We start from the raw sequence: 21,167 nt of genomic DNA on the forward strand, positions 1-21,167 counted from the left end.
ACAATAGCTGCTAACTCCAGGTCATGTACATGATAATTCTTCTCATACACCTTTAACTGTTTGGACGTGTAGGCAATTACCCTTCCATCTTGCATCAACACTGCGTCGAGACCAATAAGCGACGTATCACAATACACTGTATATGACCCTGTACATGTAGGTAATACCAATATTGGGGTTGTAGTCAAAGTTGTCTTGAGATTTTGAAATCTCTCCTCACATTCCTCGGTCCACCTGAACGGAGCACCCTTCTGGGTTAATTTGGTCATAGATGCAGCAATAGAAGAGAAACCCATTACAAATCGACGATAATATCCTGCCAAATCAAGAAAACTCTGGATTTCCATAACTGAGGACGGTCTGGACCAATTCTGCACTGCTTCAATCTTCTTCGAATCTACCTTGATCCCCTCGCATGAAACTATATGACCCAAAAATCCCACCGAAATCAAGCCAAAATTCACACTTTGAGAATTTTGCATATAACTTCTTTTCTCTCAAAATCTAAAGCACAGTCCTCAGGTGTTGTTCATGATCTTCCCGACTCCGGGAATACACCAGAATGTCGTTAATAAACACAATGATGAAAGAATCAAGATAGGGCTGAAATACACTATTCATTAAGTGCATAAATGTTGTTGGGGCGTTGGTCAGCCCAAAAGACATCACAAGGAACTCATAATGACCATACCAAGTCCTGAAAGCAGTCTTCGGGATATCTAGCTCCCGAATCTTCAATTGATGATAACATGAACGTAAGTCGATCTTAGAGAATACTCTGGCACCCTGAAGTTGATCAAATAGGTCATCAATACGTGGCAATAGATACTTGTTCTTCACGGTAACCTTGTTCAGCTGGCGGTAATCAATACACATCCGCATAAAACCATCCTTCTTCTTCACAAATAAGACAGGAGCACCCCAAGGCGATACACTAGGCCGAATGAAACCCTTATCAAGCAATTCTTGTAACTGTTCTTTTAATCCTTTCAACGCTACTAGGGCCATACGGCATGGTGGAATAGAAATGGGTTGAGTGCCCGGTAACAAATCAATGCCAAAATCAATATCCCTGTCGGGTGGCATACTCGGAAGATCCTCTGGAAATACATCGGGAAAATCCCTTACCATAGGAACTGACTCCACGGTAGGAGCATCAATACTAAAATCTCTTACATAGGCCAGATACGCATAACACCCCTTCTAAACCATTCATTGAGCTTTAAGAAATGAAACAACCCTGCTAGGAACATGATCAGAGGTACCTCTCCACTCTAGCCGCGGTAGACCTAGCATAGCCAATGTCACCATCTTGATGTAACAATCAAGAATAGCGTGATAGAGCGACAACCAGTCCATGCCCAAAATAATATCGAAATCCACCATACTAAGCAATAATAAATCAGCTCTGGTCTCAAAACCACTAATAACAATTAAACACGACCGATACACACGGTACACAATAATAGATTCACCCACGGGTGTAGATACATAAACAGAAGAACTCAAGGAATCACGTGATATGCCCAAATACAAGGCAAAATAAGATGACACATAAGAGTAAGTGGAGCCTGGATCAAATAAGACTGATGCAACTCTATGACAGACCAGAATAATACCTGTGATAATAGAATCGGATGCAACAACATCTGTCCTATTAGGAAAGGCATAATATCTGGCCTGGCCTCCTCCTCTAGGGCGACTTCTACTTGCCCGACCTTCACCTTTAGCTGGCTGTGCAGGTGGAGTGGCAATTGGTGCAGTAATCATGGCTTGAGAAGCCTAAGGACCCTGTGGAATAGGTGGGGCCTGAGAAATCTGTGGAGGTGCACCCCTCCTAAATCTGGGGCAATCTCTCATAATAAGATGAGTGTCACCACACTCAAAACAAGCCATCGAAGGACATGGCTGCTAGTACTGGCTCGGGCTGATCGACTAGACTGCCCGCTGAAAGCACCCCGTACAGGAGGTACAGAAGGCACTGGTGGTGCATAATATGGAACCTGAGGTCTGGGAGTAGTCGGAATACCACTGGAAGCTGGAAGTGCTGAATGAATAGGACGGCTCACATAACCTCTACCATGACGGGTTGCAACTGGGGCACGAGAATTATTATGTGCCAGAATCTCGGGGTCTCTTAGCTTCCCTCTCTTCCCTCTCCCGAGTCCGCATACCTTCCAATCTCCTAGAAATTGACACCACATGTTGGTATGTGATGTCCATCTCTAGCTCTCGGGCCATACTGTATCTGATACCAGGGTAAAGACCCTCAATAAATCTGTGAACCCGCTCTCTAACAGTAGCAACTAAGGCTGGTGCATGCTTAGCCAAATCACTGAATCAGACCACATATTTTGACACGGTCATAGAACCCTGGCACAACTGCTCAAACTCTGCGAGCCATGCATCTCTAAGACTCTAAGGAATATACTCCCTTAAGAACATATCTGAATATTGAGTCCAAGTAAGTGAAGCTGCCTCAACCGGACTATCCAGCTCATATGCCTGCCACCACTGGTAGGTTGCTCCTCTAAACTGGAATGCCATGAAAGAAACCCTACTGGAATTCACAATACCCATAGTACGAAGGATACAGTGATATTCCTCTAGAAAACCCTGAGCATCCTCTAAAGCTAAACCGCTGAAAGTGGGAGGGTGGTACTTTTTATACCTCTCGAGCCTGAGCTTCCCCCTATGAAACTGAAGTCCTAATCTCAGGCCGAACTGGGACAACTGGCTGCACTGGTATAACCTATGGGGCATGGTCAACTTGGGCCCGTGGCTCTGGAGTACGGGCGGCGGGAGTCTACGCTCCTCCCCCGGCCTGAGATGTTGCAGGAGCAAGTGGAATTAATCCTACCTGAGCTAAAGTGCCAAACATGTTCAAAAACTGGGCAAGCGTCTCCTGAAGTGCAGGGGTAGTAACAGGCATCTCAGGTGCCTTCTCTTCAACTGGAGCTACTGGTGGGTCTGGTGCGGCAGCTCGTGGAGGGGACTCCGGAGTCTGCGGACGCTAGCAGATATACCTCGAAGTCTCCATGCGCAGGTAACTCGCTGACGTCTAGACTGGTAAGATGTACCTGGATCTCCACAAAAAAGATGTGTAGAAGCGTAGTATGAGTACACCACAGCAGTACCCAATAAGTGTCAAGCCTAACCTCGGTAGAGTAGTGACGAGGTCAGGTCAGGCCCTACAAGAGAATAGATAATGATATGGAAAAATATTTAAACAATTTAATAAGATAAAATGATAATGGAAATGAATCAAGTAGTATGTCACATTTAATTACACCAAATAATGGCAAATAAATACCTCGTGGAAATAAAACAGAATTTCTTTTCAATTTTAAGGAAACTCACAATAAAAATCGAAGGCAACTACGGCCATAAATCAATATTAACAAGGGCACTACCGAGGTACCGCCTCGTAGTCCCAAATCATAATTAAATTCACAATATCTCATTTCCTTATCTCACCGCAGGAGCCTTCACAATTTATTTTAAAGAAAATATTTTTTTTCCGAAATAGCATCCCGCGTTTTAGCCATCCTTATCACACCGCATGACTTCTAGTAGTTCCCCCTACTAGCCACGCGTATCAAGCCACCCTTATCTCATTGCATGTGTTTCAATACCCAAACCTTATACCACCGCATGCGTATCAATATCACAATATATCATAATTTGCACCTCAAGTGCTCAAATAATTTAAAGTGCCAACATAATTCAACAACAATGTTTTCTAAAATAAAGAGCTCACGGCTCCATCACAATGAGTACAAAAATCTTACACAAATATTTAGGAATAAATAATTCAGCAAAATAATATTTCAAAATCTTTAATACGTTGCTTCAATACCAAATTTAAAATGTCAAATATTTCATATTAATAATATTTAAATTTAAGAAAATCAATTTCAAATAATGCACAGAATAAAAGGAACCAAGTTTCAACTAAATAGGTAAAACAATTAGCAGGAAAAGGTCAAGCAAATTTAAAGTATACAAATCAAATCAATGATGAAAAATATAATAAGATTTAATAAATTAATTAATATGCAATAGTAATCTTCACAATTTTAAAAAATAATCCTTCACATTTAGTCCGTGTACACACTTGTCATCTCGTGTACACGACTTTTATCACATTACAATTAATACCAATCCTAGGAAATATTTCCCACACACAGGGTTAGACAAGTCACTTACCTCGACTTGCTCTAATTTAATCAAGTAGTATGCTTTTTTCTCGATTTTTCGATTCCGGTCAACTCGTATCTATACATAATTAATTCGATACAGTCAACAAAAATTATAGAATCAATTATGTAAGAAAATACTATATTTTTCAATAAAAATCTGAAATCAACTCAAAAATGGCTGTGGGGCCCACGTCTCGGAATCCGGCGAAAGTAACGAAATATGAATGGACATTCAACCACGAGTCTAACCATACCAAAATGACTAAATTCCAATAACAGCTCGACCCTCAAATCCTCAAATCTATCCAAGAGGATTTTCAAAAAGTTCCAACTTAAATCATCAATTAAATGTTAAAAACAGTGATAGATTCGGGTAATCTAACAAAGATTGAGTTAAGAACACTTACCCCAACGTTTTCTCTAAAAATCTCTCAAAAATCGCCTCAATTCGAGCTCCAATTCGTTAAAAATAGAAAATGGGTCAGAACTTAAACATTATGTCCAGGCTTTTACTCATCGCGACAGCGAAGCAAAAATTACCACTACCTAAATTAACTCTACGCGATCGCGTATATCCTCACGCGGTCGTAGAGCACAGAATTCCCAACTCTACGCGATCATAGTCCTCTTCACGCGTTCGCGAGTCACAAGGTCTAAAAGCTACGCGATCGCATCACGCTTCACGCGATCGCGAAGCACAAAACTTAGCAGCCCTCAATTAACCTTACGCGTCGCAAATAATGTCACGCGATCGCGATGCACAACCTGCCAAACCTATGCGATCGAGGTTGACCTCACGCGATCACGAAGAACAAAATTAACACTGCCTCAACTAAGCCTACGTGATCGCGTCCCAATCTTCGCGATCGCGAAGAAGGTTTAAAATACCAGAGAATCAGTAGCTAGCAGCAGTGCCAAAATGAAGGAAAATACTCCGAATACCATTCGAAATACGCCCGAGCCCCTCGGGACCTCAAACATTTACCAACAAGTCCTAAAACACTATACGGACTTAGTTGAGTCTTCAAATCACATCCAACAATACTAAAAACACGAATCACTCATAGATTCAAGCCTAATGAACTTTGAAACTTTCAATTTCTAGAAACAACACCGGAACCTATCAAATCAAGTACAATTGACCTCAAATTTTGTACGCAAGTCATAAATGACATAACGAGGCTATGAAAATTTTCAGAAATAGATTCTGACCCCGATATCAAAAAGTCAACTCCCAGGTCAAACTTCCAAACTTAATTTCCTATTTTAGCCAGTTCAAGCCTAATTTTATTACGGACTTTCAATTAAAATTCCGATCACGCTCCTAAGTCTAAAATCACCATACGGAGCTGTTGGAATCATCAAAATTTTATTCCGGGGTCGTTTTCACATAATTCGACATCCGGTCACTATTTGAACTTAAACTTTTTATTTTTCATCAAAATTCCATATCTCGGGCTAGAGACCTCGAAATTTGATTTCGGGCATATGCCCAAGTCCCAAATCACGATACAGACCTATCGGAACTGTCAAATTACTAATCCGAGTCCGTTTGCTCAAAACGTTGACCAAAGTCAACTCAGTTGTGTTTTAAAGCTCAAATTCATATTATTTTCTATTTTTCACATAAAAACTTTTCGAAAAATTTTACGGACTGCGCACGCAAGTCGTAGAATGATAAATAGTGCTTTACGAATTCTTAGAATACATAATTAATTATTAAATTTAAAGATGACATTTTGGGTTCATCACACTTTTATGTTATAATTAATTTTACACTTATTTGTAATCGAGAGAGGCGAATAGTATAATAATCAGTTATAACAAGCAGGGTAACCGAAAAGGACTTACTAACAAGAACATGTTTAAGTTCAATCATATATTTCTTGTTCTTTAGTATTACTATTTTGAAGATTAATTTGTATAACCGAGAGGAGTACAATTAATTATTCAACTTGAGTAATAATATATATTTGTAATCGTGAGAGGCATTTATATTTTTGAGAAATAGAAATTGAAGAATAATAATTCTACCGTATAATAGAAATATTAAGTGAAGTTAAGATCTCAACACCTTTTTATTATATTTGTGAAAAATAAAATATTTTCTATTGCTCTATTCATGCATTTTTAGTTAGTTAATTTCAAACTTAACTCTTTCTAATTTTCTCAAATAGTAATTAAAATAAGAAACGTCTGTAGAATAGATAAACCAATCTCTGTAGGTTCGACATCTTTCTATACTATTATTTGACAAAGTACGAGTTAAAAGTTTATATACGCTAGACACTCGTCAAAGGTCTGCGCACATACTACCCTCCCCAGACCCCACAATGTGGGATAATACTGGGTATGTTGTTGTTGTTGTTGTTGTTGTCGTAGAGCATAGTAAAATGATTTTATTATAACAATAGAAAGAAAAATGACTTTTGGGTAATGAACACAAAATTGAATGATTTTTACGTAACCAAAAAAAAAGAAAAGTGACTTTTGGATAATAAACACAAAGTTGAATGACTATCCATAAAATTTAGTCAAAAATAGGAATCACGTTACTTCGGAAAGAATATCAATTGTACTTCTAAACTCTACTTGTATGTAGTGGTTGATTCATGATTTAAGTTCTATGAATTAAACTTTTAAATTTTTTACAATGAATCTATTGCACTTTTAAAATTATGGGTTTATGTCTACTATTTACTATATTTTTTAAATATATAACCTTACACATAAATTTATGTTTCACATAGAAGATATAGATTCAGATGAACTCGACGATACCACGAATAGATGTAGCTTCAAAATACGTAGTTTATCTGAATCTAGTACTTTCAATGCAATTTTATGTGGTAAAATTCACTAAAACTATTATAAATAATAAATATGAACTAATAACTTTAAAAATATTATGTGTTCAATACTAAAATCTTAAAGATTAAAGATATAGAAGTTAAAGCCCTGTTTTGACTGTACGGTACTCATCAAGTCATTAGTTTATATGACAAACTAATTAAAATGATAGTATTAAAAAATATACTTAGTAGTACAGTATTTAAAAATAAAGCTAAACAAAAACACGGATCGAAGTTCACTTGTTGTCAACAATATATAATAGCCACCTTTATTGCCTATACCTTTTGCTCTGCTTTTAAAATCGTCGATTACATCTCTCAGCTAAAGGTGAACATAATCTGCCTTCAAATTACAATATTTTCTCTGCTTTAATTCGACCTGCCAAAAAAGAGCATGGCAGATGTAGCTGTGAATTTCCTATTGGAGAACTTGATGCAGTTGTTGCGAGACAATGCAGAACTTATTCTTGGAGTAAAAGGCGAGGCTGAGAATTTACTTCAAGATCTGAGTGACTTTAATGCTTTCTTGACACAAGCTGCAAAGCGCAGAACCGAGAATGAAGTTCTGAGAGGATTGGTGAAGCGTATAAGAAAGGTAGTGAACATAGCTGAAGATGCCATTGATAAATTTGTGATTGCAGAAAAGCTTCACAAGGACAAAGGAATAGCAAGATATATGGACTTGGTTCATTATAAAAGAGTCCAGGATGCAGCAGAAGAGATCAGAGGTATCAGGGAAACGGTGAAAGAAATCAGGCGGAATAATAGTTATGGTCTTCAGGCTCTTCAAGATGAAGATCCAGCCCCCGGAGTTGGGGAAGAGAGAAAGGTATGTATAAGTTATTCATTTCAATCTCATATTCTTCTTCTTATTATTATTTTTGTTTAATTTAATACCATACACTCTATGTTTTAATTTATGCAACGGAATTTAAAAAATAAAGGGAGACTTTTGAATTAAATATATGATGCTGTAACATTTGTGTACATCTGCGTAAAACATTTTTGAAATCCGTGGTCTTTCACCCATGGCAATAACAACCCATTGGTTGTTAGAGAATATATTTATAACATACCATCTTCTAATAGTCAGCTCGATCTTCTGAATTACCAACTAAAATCAGTTGGTATTGTGTGACACTATATTGTTAGGAAACGTGTTGGGCTAATAGAAGGAAAAATATTTAAAAGAGAAAAATAATAAATTGCACAAGACAAGACAAGATTTATGTGGTTCGGTAATTTTGCCTACTTCACGGCCACACAAAGAATAACTCTTTATTAATTGAAGAGGGAAAGAAAAAGTTAAAGGATGATTTGCAAATGAAAATACATACCCCTTTTATAGGCATTTGAATGTCTTGCTGAGGTAAGCGCTTACATCATACGAATGCTAATATAGGCGCATACATCATAAGAATGCCAATATAAGCGCTTACATCATAAGTTCATCTCTTTTTGATTTTTCTTTCTTTTGTTTTGACCACTTTTCTTTCTTTCACATACAACAACATGTTTTCTACTATCAATCTCCCCCTCAAACCTATGTTACATCAAGAAAGAAATTAAAATAAATATTTGCTATTCTCTGGTGGCGCCTTCACCCTATCAGTCTTGAAGGCTAACTGAGGCAGTGCATAGCCTCAGTTTATCAACACCGACAATTTTGGTCAACATGTCTGACGGATTCTTTGAACCTGGTATCTTCTGCAGGGAAAAAGTTTCTTTACTTATCAACTCTCGGATATAATGATACCTCAACTGGATATGCTTCGATCTTGCAGGAACACTGGATTCTTGGCAAGATGAATTGCACTCTGGTTATCCTGAAAAGCTCACAATTATCGTGCTCTTTACCTAGCTCTTTAAGAAAATTCTTGAGCCAAATCATCTCTTTTCCAGCTTCTAAGATTGCCATGTACTCTGCTTCAGTGGTAGATAAAGCAACACTTTTCTGAAGTCTAGACATCTAGCTAACTACAGTACCACCCACGGTGAACACATAGCCTGTGGTACTTTTTCTACTATCCAGATCGGTGCCTAAATTTGTATCAGCAAAACCTTATAAGATAATATTGCTTCTTTTAAAATAAAGTGTCATACCTGAGGTGCCTTTGAGATATCGCAATATCCATTTTACACCTTCCCAATGCTCCTTTCCTGGATTTGACATGTATCTACTGACAACTCCAACTGCATGGGCTATGTCAGGTCTAGTGCAAACCATATCATACATCAAACTTCCTACTGCTGAAGCATATGGAACTTTGGACATGTACTTCCTTTCTTCATCTGTCTTAGGTGATTGGTCCTTCGACAGATTAAGATGGCTTCCGAGTGGAGTGCTTCTGGTCTTTGCATCATGAAGACTGAACCTGCTTAGTACTTTCTGTATGTACTTTTCTTGAGACAATTTTAAGGTTCTTTCAGACCTGTTTCTGCTAATCCTCATCCCAAGCATTTGCTTAGCTGATCCTAAATCTTTCATTTCAAACTCCTCCGCCAGTTGCTGCTTAACCCTGTTGATCTCATTTATGCTAGATTCTGCAATTAGCATATCATCAACGTACAACAGTAAAATGATATAGGATTTATCAAGATTTTTGATATAACAACAATGGTCCATCTCACATCGTATGAAACCATTATTATGCATGAATCCATCAAATTTCTTGTACCATTGTCGGGGTGCTTGTTTCAAACCATACAAACTCTTCTGCAACTTACACACAAGGTTTTCTTTACCAGAAACTTGAAAACCTTCAGGTTGCTTCATGTAGATGTCTTCTTCAAGGTCACCATGCAAGAAAGCAGTTTTAACATCTAGCTGCTCCAAATACAAATTTTCTGCAGCTACGATACTTAGCACCAACCTGTTAGTAGTTAATTTGACTACAGGAGAGAAGATATCGGTGTAGTCAATCCTTTTCTTCTGCTGAAAGCCTTTTACTACTAATCATGCTTTGTATCTCTTCTTACCATCATGCTATTCCTTGACCCTGTACACCCACTTGTTTTGCAATGCCTTCTTTCCTTTTGGCGACTTTGTAAGTATCCATGTTTTATTCTTTTGAAGAGAATTCATCTCTTTTTTCATGGCTAGCTTCCACTTATCAGAGCTTATCACCTGCATTGCTTCAATAAAATGCTCTGGTTCTCCAATATCAGTCAGAAGTAAATAGTGGAGAGAGAGAGTTAACCTATCTGGAGCATTCGTGACTCTTTTAGATCTCCTTAATGTAGGTTCAAGATTAACTGATCCCGAATTTGATTCAAGTCCCGACTTCAGATCTGGTTCTCCATCTGATTCTATCTCTGGTTCTGGTTCTGATTCTGATCCATATTCGGCTTCTGGTTCGGCATCTTCAATTTCAGATCCAGTTGTAGGCTCTCTAGCCACTTCATTTTCTGAGATTTCTTCTAACTCAACTGTTTCAGATGTCTGTCTGCTGGTTCTGGTTGGTTTTATTCAAGCTTATCTTTGTACATCATATTTTCATTGAATGTGACATTCGTGTGTCTTAGGATCTTTCTATTCTGATCATCCCAAAATCGATAACCAAAATTATCATCACTATAGCCAATAAAGAATCATTTCTTGGCTTTAGGCTCAAGCTTATCTCTATCATTTGAGTTTACATTCACATAAACAACACAACCAAAAATTTTCAGATGTGGGAGAGTTACCTCCTTTCCTGTCTATACCTCCTCAGGAATTTCAAAATCTAGCGGTTTAGAGGGTCCCCTGTTTATGAGGTAAGTTGTCGTGTTAACAGCCTCAGCCCAAAAATACTTCGGCAATCCAGAATGTATTCTCATACTTCTGGCTCGTTCATTCAGGGTTCTGTTCATCCTCTCAGCAACGCCATTTTGTTCCGGTGTTCCAGGAATTGTCTTGATCATTCTGATCCCTTTCTCAGAGCAGAATGCTTTATACTCTTGACTATCATACTCTCCTCCATTGTCAGACTTCAGACATTTTAACTTTAGACTTGTCTTATTTTCAACTTCAGCTTTTCATCTTTTAAAGGTAACAAACACATCAGATTTATTTTTCATAAAATAAACCCATATCTTTCTTGTGGAATCATCAATGAAGGTGACATAATAGAGTGAGCCTCCCAGAGAAGTTACAGGAGCTGGTCCCCATACATATATATGCACTAGTTCCAGCTTCTCTTTCTTTGGAGTCCTTCTCACCTTTGAGAAACTAACTCTCTTTTGTTTCCCGTAAATGCAATCTTCGCACAAACCTAATTCAACATGCTTTAGGTTTGGCAACATTTCTTTGGATGCCAACAACTTCATTCCCTTCTCACTCATTTGCCCGAGCCTCCAGTGCAACAATGTTGTATCACGACCGTGATCAACTGTTGCTATAATATCTCTCTGTATTGCAATTGCATACGGTGTTCTCTTCTTGAAGCCTCGTGCCACAACCAGATTTCCTTTGGTTATCTTCCACGATCCGTTACCGAATATTGTTGTATATCCTTCACTGTCAATCTGACCCATAGATATCAGATTTTTCTTGAGGCCAGGAACATGTCGGATATTTTGCAATTTTCACAGCGTGCCTTGTGAAGTCTTTATATGAACTTCACCTTTCCCAACAATGTCCAAAGGTTCGTCGTATGCTAGATAAACCTTCCCGAATTTTCCAGCAATATAATTATGAAATAATTCTTTGCATGATGTAGAGTGAAAGGATGCACCTAAATCCAGAATCCAAGATTCGACTGGACTGTCTGCACAACAAATTAGTGCATCACCCAATTGTTCAGTAATTGCATTTGCTGAATTATCATCCTTGTATTGATCATTCTTCTTCTTCTTTGGCTCTCTACACTCACTACTGTAGTGACCCTTTTTATCGCAATTCCAACACGTAATATCTTTGCGATTTTTGGATTGCCCTCTTCTCCTTGACTTTGATCTGCCAAAACCATGACTTTGTCCTTTTTGGCTGCTTCTCCCCCTGCTTTCGATATTAAAAGCAGATCCTGGGGAATCACTTGATTCTCTTCGACGAATATCTTCGCTTAGAACCAAGTCTCTAATATCATCCAATTTGAGTTTGGTACTTTCTAATAAACTGCTAATTGCAGTTACTATTGCAGACCAACTCTCCGGTAGAGATGATAGTAGAATTAATGCCCTGAGTTCGTCATCGAATGTTATGATAACAGAACTCAACTGAGTTAATATTACATTAAACTCATTGATATGTTCCGTAACAGATCCACCTTCTATCATCTTTAAGTTGAACAATGGACGCACCAAATAGACTTTATTTGAGCAGATGGCTTCTCGTACATATTTAATAACGCCTTCATCAGGCTTGCAGTGGTCTTCTCGTTAATGATGTTAATCGCTACATTTCGTGTTAGCGTCAAACGAATCACACCAAGAGCTTGGCGATCTAATAGATCCCAATCCGCTTTGGCCATAGTCTCTGATTTTACCTCGGTCAGAGGTAAGTGTAATTTTTTCTGGTACAAATAATCCTCTATTTGCATTTTCCAGAATCCAAAATCTTTGCCATTGAACTTGTCAATCTTAACCTTCCCTTCTTCCGATGTCATTTTTCACAAAAAATAATTATGTGAATAGTGCCTGTGAATAGTAACAATGATCAATAGTGTCACACTATTCTTGTGAATAGTACCTGCACCAGTATTGTACTTTTCTACCAGAATTATACTGTCTCTGCTTTGATACCAGTTGTTGGGAAACGTGCCAGGCTAATAGAAGGAAAAACATTTGAAAGAGAGAAGCAATAAATTGAACAAGACAAGACAAGATTTACGTTGTTCAACAATTTTTCCTACTCCACGGCCACACAAAAAATAGCTCTTTATTAATTGAAAAGAGAAAGAAGAAGTTGAGGGATGATTTGCAAATGAAAATGCATACCCCTTTTATAGGCATTTGAATGCCCTGCCAAGGTAAGCGCTTACATCATAGGAATGCAGATGTAAGCGCTTACATCATACGAATGCCGATGTAAGCGCATACATCATACGAATGCCGATGTAAACGCAAACATCATAAGAATGACGATGTAAGCGCTTACATCATAAGTTCATCTCTTTTTGATTTTTCTTTCTTTTGTTTTGTCCACTTTTCTTTCTTTCACATATAACAACAGGTTTGCTACTATCATATATATGCTCATTATTCTTCATGTATATTCCATGAAACCATTTCACCCACATTACATCCTTTTTTTTTTCCTGCTAGCAGCCAAATTAGTTTCCCAACAAGAGCAAAGTTTCACATTCTACAATTCCTAATATTGACAGCTTCTCCTATCTATCAATGCTTCCTTCCCCTTTTCATCAGAGCATCCCTAGAATAAATTCTTCCAATGTTTATCAACTACTGCTAGTACACTCTACGGTAGTATACAAATTGAACCCCAAAAGTTATGCAAACAGAACTATTCAAAATTTATTATCAGTAGTCTGCCAGCATAGGACAAATACCTAGTAGATACCGATCTGATTTTTGATGTTTTCTTCATTATAAGCTGATGGCAATCTATTTTTTTCCACTTCTTTTGAGACAGTGGTAGTCCCTAATATCTAATAGGAAAATACCCAACACAAAACCATATCTCCACTCCGGCAATGTGGGAACTAGAACAACCAACTTATGATTATTGGTTAAAATCAAGAGCCAACTTATGATTATTGGACCATTGGAACTTAACCGCTTTCTGAGTCAATTAGTCAACGGAGAGGCAAGAGTAGAGAACCCCACCACAAACTTCCTGTACTACCCTGCTAAGCCCAAGAAACTGCGAATCTCGATTGATGTTGTAGGTCTAGGCCAATTTTTCACCGCTGCAATCTTTTGAGGATCAACCTTAATTCCTTTTCTAGAGACAACATAACCCAAGGATGTGACAGATTCGAGCCAAAATTCACATTTTGAAAATTTCGCGTATAATTGGTGCTGATGAAGAGTCTGCAAAACTGCCCTGAGATGATCGACATGATCCTCTCGACCTCGTGAATACACAAGAATATCGTCAATGAATACCATCACAAAAGAATAAAGAAAAGTGTTGAAAACCCGATTCATAAGATCCATGAAAGCTGCAAGGGCATTTGTTAGCCCAAAAGACATTACCAGAAATTCAAAGTGCCCATACCGGGTCCTGAAAGTTATTTTCGGAATATCCCGCTCCCTGATCTTCAATTGGTGGTACCCGGACCGTAAATCAATTTTGGATAAGTACCTAGTACCATGTAACTAATCAAACAAATCATTTATTCTTGGTAATGGGTACTTGTTTTTGATTGTGACTTTGTTGAGATGCCGGTAGTCAATACACATCCTCAGTGATCCATCTTTCTTCCTCACAAAGAGAATCGGTGCGCCCCAGGGTGACACATTCGGTCGGATGAAACTCTTCTCTAACAAATCCTTCAATTGTTCCTTTAGGTCCTTCAATTCTGTTGGTGCCATCCTGTAGGGCAGAATAGATATAGGCTGCGTGCCTAGTATCACATCAATCCCAAAATCAATCTACAGGAGCTCATCAGGAAAGATCTCCGGAAATTCATTCACCACTGGTACAAACTCGAGTGTAGGTGCCTCAGCATCGGTATTCATAACCCGGACCAAATGATAGATACACCCTTTATTAATCATCTTCGTGGCCTTAAGGTATGAAATAAACCTAGGCATCGCATTATCCCTCTTCCATTCAGCAACTGGCTCATTTGGAAATTCAAACCTCACAGTTCTAGTTCGGCAATCGAGTTTGGAAAAGCATGAGTAAAGCCAATCCATTCCCATAATTGCATCAAAATCGACCATCCCCAATTTAATGAGATCGGCCACAGTGTCCCGACCATGACAACACAACCCCTATAAACCCGTGCGGCTACAATAGACTCGCCAACCAGAGTAGATACAGAGAACGGCTCAAGAAGCTGTTCCAGTTCTATCCCAAATTCCATAGCAACATAGGGGTAACATAGGACAAGGTGGAACCGGGATCAGTAAGAGCATATATATCATGAGATTGAACAGTCAATATACCTGTGACAACTTCTGGAGAAGCCTCTGCACTCTGGCGACCACTCGTAGCATAGAAACGGCTGGGTACTCCTGAACCCTACGCACTAGCCCTGTAAAGGCCGAACACCAACGCCCTGGTGGGTTGGCACAGAACATAAAAATTTCAATGTGGAAATGGAAAATGATTAATATGGATTTTATGGTAGGACTACCGCATACTCCGCGCAAATTTGACTCAATTTGGGTGATTGTGGATCGACTCACGAAATCAGCGCACTTCTTGCCAGTTAAATCTACCGACACAGCGGAACAATATGCTCAGTTTTATATCAAGGAAATAGTCAGGCTGCATGGCACTACAGTTTCTATCATCTCTGATCGAGGAGCTCAGTTCACGATAAATTTTTGGAAGAAATTTCAGCAAGGTTCGGGTACTCCGGTGAATCTTAGTACAACCTTCCATCCACATAACGACGGGCAGGAAGAGCGGACTATTTAGACACTTGAGAACATGTTGCGTGCTTGTGTTCTTGATTTCAAGAGTAGCTGGGATGAACATTTGCCACTCATAGAATTTGCTTATAACAACAGCTTTCATGTTAGTATTAGATGTAGATCTCCCATTGGGTGGTTCGAGATTACGTGGGTTGGGAGCGTACTTACATAACTATGTAACAATAAATGACGTCTGTGAGACTGACCTACTATAGTATAGCTGTAAGGGGAATGCGCCCATAGTAGTAACATAAGCATACGTCAAAGCCAATTTCATGGCATCAAATAAACTGCATGGGTATCCACCACGTGGGTATCCAACTAACAAGGCCGTACCGGTACCAATCACATCTACATGTGTAGTTCCAGGATAAAGGCCCTCTTTCAAAGAAAAGTTCATGTTTTATGCTTCAATGCCATACAAGAGGAAGAAGAGGTTATTTGTGCGGTGTCCAATTTTTCGCGTGAACAGATTGTAGAAAGACCTGATTCTTCTACGTGTTCCTTACACTATAATTGCGAAATAATAAACGCAGAAAATAAAAACACAAGTATTTTTACGTGTAAAATACCCGGTGAAAAAGGTAAAAAAATTACGACCTACTTTTCAGTAGGATGTTTCCAACACTCCACTAAATCACTGAGCCAAAAACATCATTTACAAAACTCTTGTAAACCTAAGTATTACCTCTAACCCTTTGCGGCAACCAGCCTCAGGCTGTTGCGAGAACTTCAAGTTAATTCTAACTTGAATAACGTAACTCAAAGTACCTAGTACAAATTATTCTAGAGAAAACTGAAAGGTACAACTCAAAAGCCGTACTACAATTGAACTAGAATAAAAGACAGACACTTGGAACTAGTTCTTCTATGTGGTTTATGTAGCTTCAGGTTCGCACACTTAAAACATACAAAAATTACTTGCATTTTGCCTTGCTATTTAGCTCTCAATTCTTGCTTAACTTCAACGTATGCGTGTCACCTGTAGAAGTGAACACCACTGATATTTATAGAGTTAGTAGAATAAGAAATAACTAGAGTTCTAATGCTTTACTCTTCCTTGGTGGAAGAGTTTTAGTTATCTTTAACTTCTAACTCCTCCCTTATCTAGGATAGAGTTCTCTTCAAGTAGGGAGTCCTGCTCCTTATCGATTATGTAATCTTTTCGTTCAGGAGATATCATATATATAACCACTTGTGCGTATCTCCTTCATGTGTCTGTCCGTGCCCTGTGTACACTGTGTATGAACCTAATTGATGCAAGTGTTCTTTGTAAATCGTCAAAGCAAAACTTACTCAAGCCAACAAAGGTGAACCCCCAGCTCAAACGCCTATAGAAAGCTTCCGAAAACATAACTTCACATAATCATACAACCTCGAGTCATCATAATATAAACCTTTTCATTTAAATATAAATATTTTAAAATTTAAAAATAATCATAATTACAAAATATAGAAGATCACTTTTGAAGTCCAAGTAACGTCATAAAACATAAAGTTCCATCAAACGTTAACATAACAGTTGACAATTTTCATAACTTAGCGACGGAATCACATGCTCAAACCTGCATGCACAAGGCTACAAAACACTTTAAATGCCTTTCATGCATTTTAGAAGTAGAACACATAGAAGGCGTGAGATTTTGAGAAAATACAATTAGAGTTAGATCTCCACTTGTCTCAAGTCCGAGCATAAAGATTTGATGCAAATTCATATGATTAACGTTTCCAATCTCAAAACTAACGATTATTGTGCCGTTATAATTCTAGGAAATAGTATGTTTTTTTCTTGTGAAAAAACTAAAATGAAAAGATGTCGTTCCCAGATTACTCAATTTTCATTGCGGTTTTTAACGCATTACTTCAATGATAGTTGAAGCATACTCGGGATAGGGGTGTATTACATGCTATTACATGAATCTTTCTAGTTAAGAACGAGAGGTGAAAATATGTTGGTCTGTCGATTTTTATTTAGTAGCATGACAGAAAAAAAGAACAAAAAAAAAAAAGAAAAAAAGAGTAGAAGTACACTTGCACTTTCCCCCTTAGCTATAGAAGTTATTCCAATAAAGATCATCCAATTAACTATTATTTAGAAACAAGATAATTTTATTATAGAAACAAATTTTAAGTCCAACTATGAAGTTCATTGAACATTTTGGGCTCTTGTCAATTAATTCATGCTGTAAAAACTATAACTCGCGCTCCTAAGAAACATATTTCATGCTCTTTGAAACCAATAATGCATGCACAGAGGAAAAGTAAATGGAAGTACACAATGAAAAGAAATAATTAGTGAAACTTTTAAATTCATAATATTTCGAAAAAGTAATTCGCATAGGAGAGCGAAAAAGCTAGCGGGTACGAACTCGATCGATAATATAGGAAGAGGACCTATAAAACCTGCATATTGGCAATCTTTTAAACAACGTGTCAATCACATGACTTTAACCAATTCTTTGAAGCTAGTTACATAAACATTGTCTGACTTAACTATGCATTTAGAAATGTCACAATTGTCAGACTGTTCGATCTCAATTAAGAATCCATTACTGTTACACATTTATTTTTGAAGTTTCTAAAGACAGAAGCATATGTCCTCCTTAGTTATAAAGCACAGTAACTTTTATTAGTTGTCAGTGTTATTTGTCTTCTTAAATCTAATATTCTGACCATTCAATGTTCTCTTAAAAGCTTCCTGTGGTTGAGGAAGATGACGTTGTTGGCTTTGACGAGGAGGCCAAGAAGGTAATTGATCGTCTTCTTGAAGGATCAGACAATTTAAAGGTTGTTCCAATCGTTGGTATGCCAGGTCTTGGAAAGACGACACTGGCAAATAAGATATTCAAGGATGCTACAGTTGAGTTTGAGTTCTTCACTCGCATTTGGGTTTATGTTTCACAGTCATACAAGAGAAGGGACTTATTTCTCAACATTATTAGTAAATTCAGGCGAAATACTACACAATATTCTCATATGTCTGAGGATGATTTGGCTCAAGTAATACGCGATTATTTGGGAAGGGGGGGAAAATATCTAATTGTTTTGGATGATGTATGGTCTGGAGAAGCTTGGGATCGTCTCAAAATTGCTTTCCCCAACAACAACAAGTGTAATAGAGTGTTGTTGACCACTCGAGATAACATAGTAGCTAAGCATTACAATGATGATCCTCATAAGTTGAAATTTTTAACTGATAGTGAAGGTTGGGAGTTGCTGGAAAAGAAGGTATTCCACAAGGATAAATGCCCTTCTGAGTTGGAACAACACGGACTAAGTATAGCCAAAAAATGTAAGGGATTACCACTTGCAATTGTGGTGATTGCAGGGGCGTTAATCGGTAAGGGTAAGACAACAAGAGAATGGGAACAAGTAGATCAAAGTGTTGGCGAGCACCTCATAAATAAAGACCCAGAGAATTGTAAAAAGCTGGTGCAAATGAGTTATGATCGCTTGCCTTATGACTTGAAGGCGTGCTTCTTGTATTGTGGTGCATTTCCTAAAGGTTTTGAGATCCCTGCTTGGAAGCTGATCCGTTTATGGATCGCGGAAGGTTTCATTCAGTACAATGGACGCTTAACTCTTGAATGTAAGGCAGAGGATTACTTGAATGATCTTGTCAACAGAAACTTGGTGATGGTAATGCAGAGAACTTCTGATGGCCAAATTAAAACATGCCGTATTCATGATATGTTGCACGAATTTTGCAGGCATGAGGCGACAATGGAGGAAAACCTTTTCCAAGAAGTAAGTCTTGATATTAGGCAGTCTGCTCTTGGACAACAAGAACTAGCAACATACCGTCGCTTGTGCGTTCATTCCTCTGTATTAAAATTCATCTCTACGAAACCTTTTGGTGAACATGTAAGGTCATTCTTGAGCTTTCCATCAAAAAAATTGGAGATGCCTGCTAGAGATATTCCAAATATCCCGAAAGCTTTTCCTCTACTAAGGGTGTTGGATGTAGAATCCCTCACATTTAATCGCTTTACCAAGGAGTTTTTCCAGCTATATCATTTGAGATATATAGCATTCTCAAGCGACTCCCTCAAGATCATTCCTAGACAAATTGGAGGCTTTTGGAACATGCAGACTCTTATTGTTGACACACAACAGAGCACTCTTGACATTGAAGCAGACATATTGAACATGCCACGACTGAGGCATCTTCACACTAATGCTTCTGCTATATTACGTGCCCCAAAAAGTAGTAAAGCTGCCCTGGTAAACCAAGCCTTACAAACACTTTCGACAATTGCACCTGAAAGTTGCACGGAAGATGTGTTTGTGAGGGCTCCAAATATGAAGAAGTTGGGCATTCGTGGCAAAATAGGTATGCTTCTTGAGTCAAACGAGTCTGCACTATTCAACAATGTTAAGAAGCTAGAGTGCCTTGAAAGTTTAAAGTTGATTAATGATGTTGGTCAAGTAGGCCGGACACCACTAAGCCTTCCTCCAGCATACATATTTCCAAGGAAGTTGCGGAAGCTTACGTTAATAGATACATGGTTGGACTGGGATCATGATATGTCTATACTTGGACAATTGCAGTACCTTGAAGTTCTAAAACTGAAAGAAAATGCATTTAAGGGAGAGTACTGGGAGCCAAAAGTTGGTGGTTTTTGTTCCCTCCAGGTCCTGTGGATTCAGAGAACAGATTTAGCTGCTTGGCATGCTTCAGCTGATAACTTTCCTAGACTGAAGCGTCTGGTTCTTGTATCTTGTGAAAAGCTTACCGAAATTCCCCTTGGCCTGGCGGATGTACGCAGCCTCCAAGTGATGGAACTGAACGTCACCACCATATTAGCAGCAAAATGTGCACGTGATATCCAAACCAAGAAACTCAAGCAAGCTAATTTGGAAGGTAATGGTATTAAAAGCAGCGGATTCAAGCTATCTATATATCCTCCTGATCTCTGATTGCAACTGCATACAGCTTCCTTAATAACGTGTAGGTCAGTCCATCAACTTCTAATTATTTGTTACAACTTACGTAATAGAGTACGTAACATTATATTCTTATTCGTACAGGTTTTCATGAGTGAACTATATTCTCCTTGAGTCTCATACAGCTTCATTGATGGTATGCTATGTAGTCTGATCTGCTTTCCGCTGTCCTGTTTTTCGGACCTTTATGTCGTGCGCTTTGATTTCGTTATGCATGGGATGTAATTCAGAATGGACAAAGTTTAACTTTGTTGGTTACTTTTGCCATCTGATTAATGTAATTTTAATCTCTACTAGTACTAAAATTTGACATAGCATGGGGTATTTAATTTGCCTACCAAATTGTGGTGGTGTTTCACTGTTTCTGTAATAATTACTCTCTCCATTTCAATTTAGATGAGATAGTTTGACTCGGCACAGAGTTTAAGAAAAAAAAAAGACTTTTGAGATTTGTTGTTTTAAAAGTTTAAGGGGTAAAATCTTTGTGGGACCATGATATTAATGTAGTTATAAAAGATTCTCATTAAACATAAAATGAAAAGTTTTAAGTTGAATTATTTTTAAATTTAGAAATGTGTCATTTATTTTGGAATTGACTAAAAAGTATGATTTGAAATAGTGTGAGCATGCAAGGAGT

The 21,167-nt window shown here is 38.1% G+C and overlaps 1 protein-coding gene across 2 annotated transcripts; it reads left to right on the forward strand.

The window, feature by feature from the left end:
• Positions 1-7,321: 7,321 nt before the first annotated feature.
• Positions 7,322-20,947, forward strand: LOC107815605 (putative late blight resistance protein homolog R1A-3). 2 transcript variants are annotated; one of them, XM_016641211.2, is made up of 3 exons: positions 7,322-7,883; positions 18,278-20,538; positions 20,615-20,947. In XM_016641211.2, exons 1-2 carry the CDS (start codon positions 7,449-7,451, stop codon positions 20,501-20,503), a joined length of 2,661 nt encoding a protein of 886 aa, XP_016496697.2. In that variant the 5' UTR covers positions 7,322-7,448; the 3' UTR covers positions 20,504-20,538; positions 20,615-20,947. The 2 variants fall into 2 exon arrangements, with proteins under 2 accessions (XP_016496697.2, XP_016496698.2); XM_016641212.2 differs by having other exon boundaries at positions 18,278-20,534.
• The last annotated feature ends 220 nt before the right edge of the window (positions 20,948-21,167 follow it).

Source organism: Nicotiana tabacum, chromosome 9 (assembly GCF_000715075.1).
Source record: "Nicotiana tabacum cultivar K326 chromosome 9, ASM71507v2, whole genome shotgun sequence".
NCBI lineage: Eukaryota > Viridiplantae > Streptophyta > Magnoliopsida > Solanales > Solanaceae > Nicotiana > Nicotiana tabacum.

What these genes read in the sequence shown, in the direction of transcription:
- LOC107815605 (XM_016641211.2), top strand. Translation starts at nt 7,449, where the DNA reads ATGGCAGATGTAGCTGTGAATTTCCTATTGGAGAACTTGATGCAGTTG. An exon ending in GAGTTGGGGAAGAGAGAAAG is followed by an intron (nt 7,884 to 18,277) that starts GTATGTATAAGT and finishes TTCTCTTAAAAG; the next exon opens with CTTCCTGTGGTTGAGGAAGA.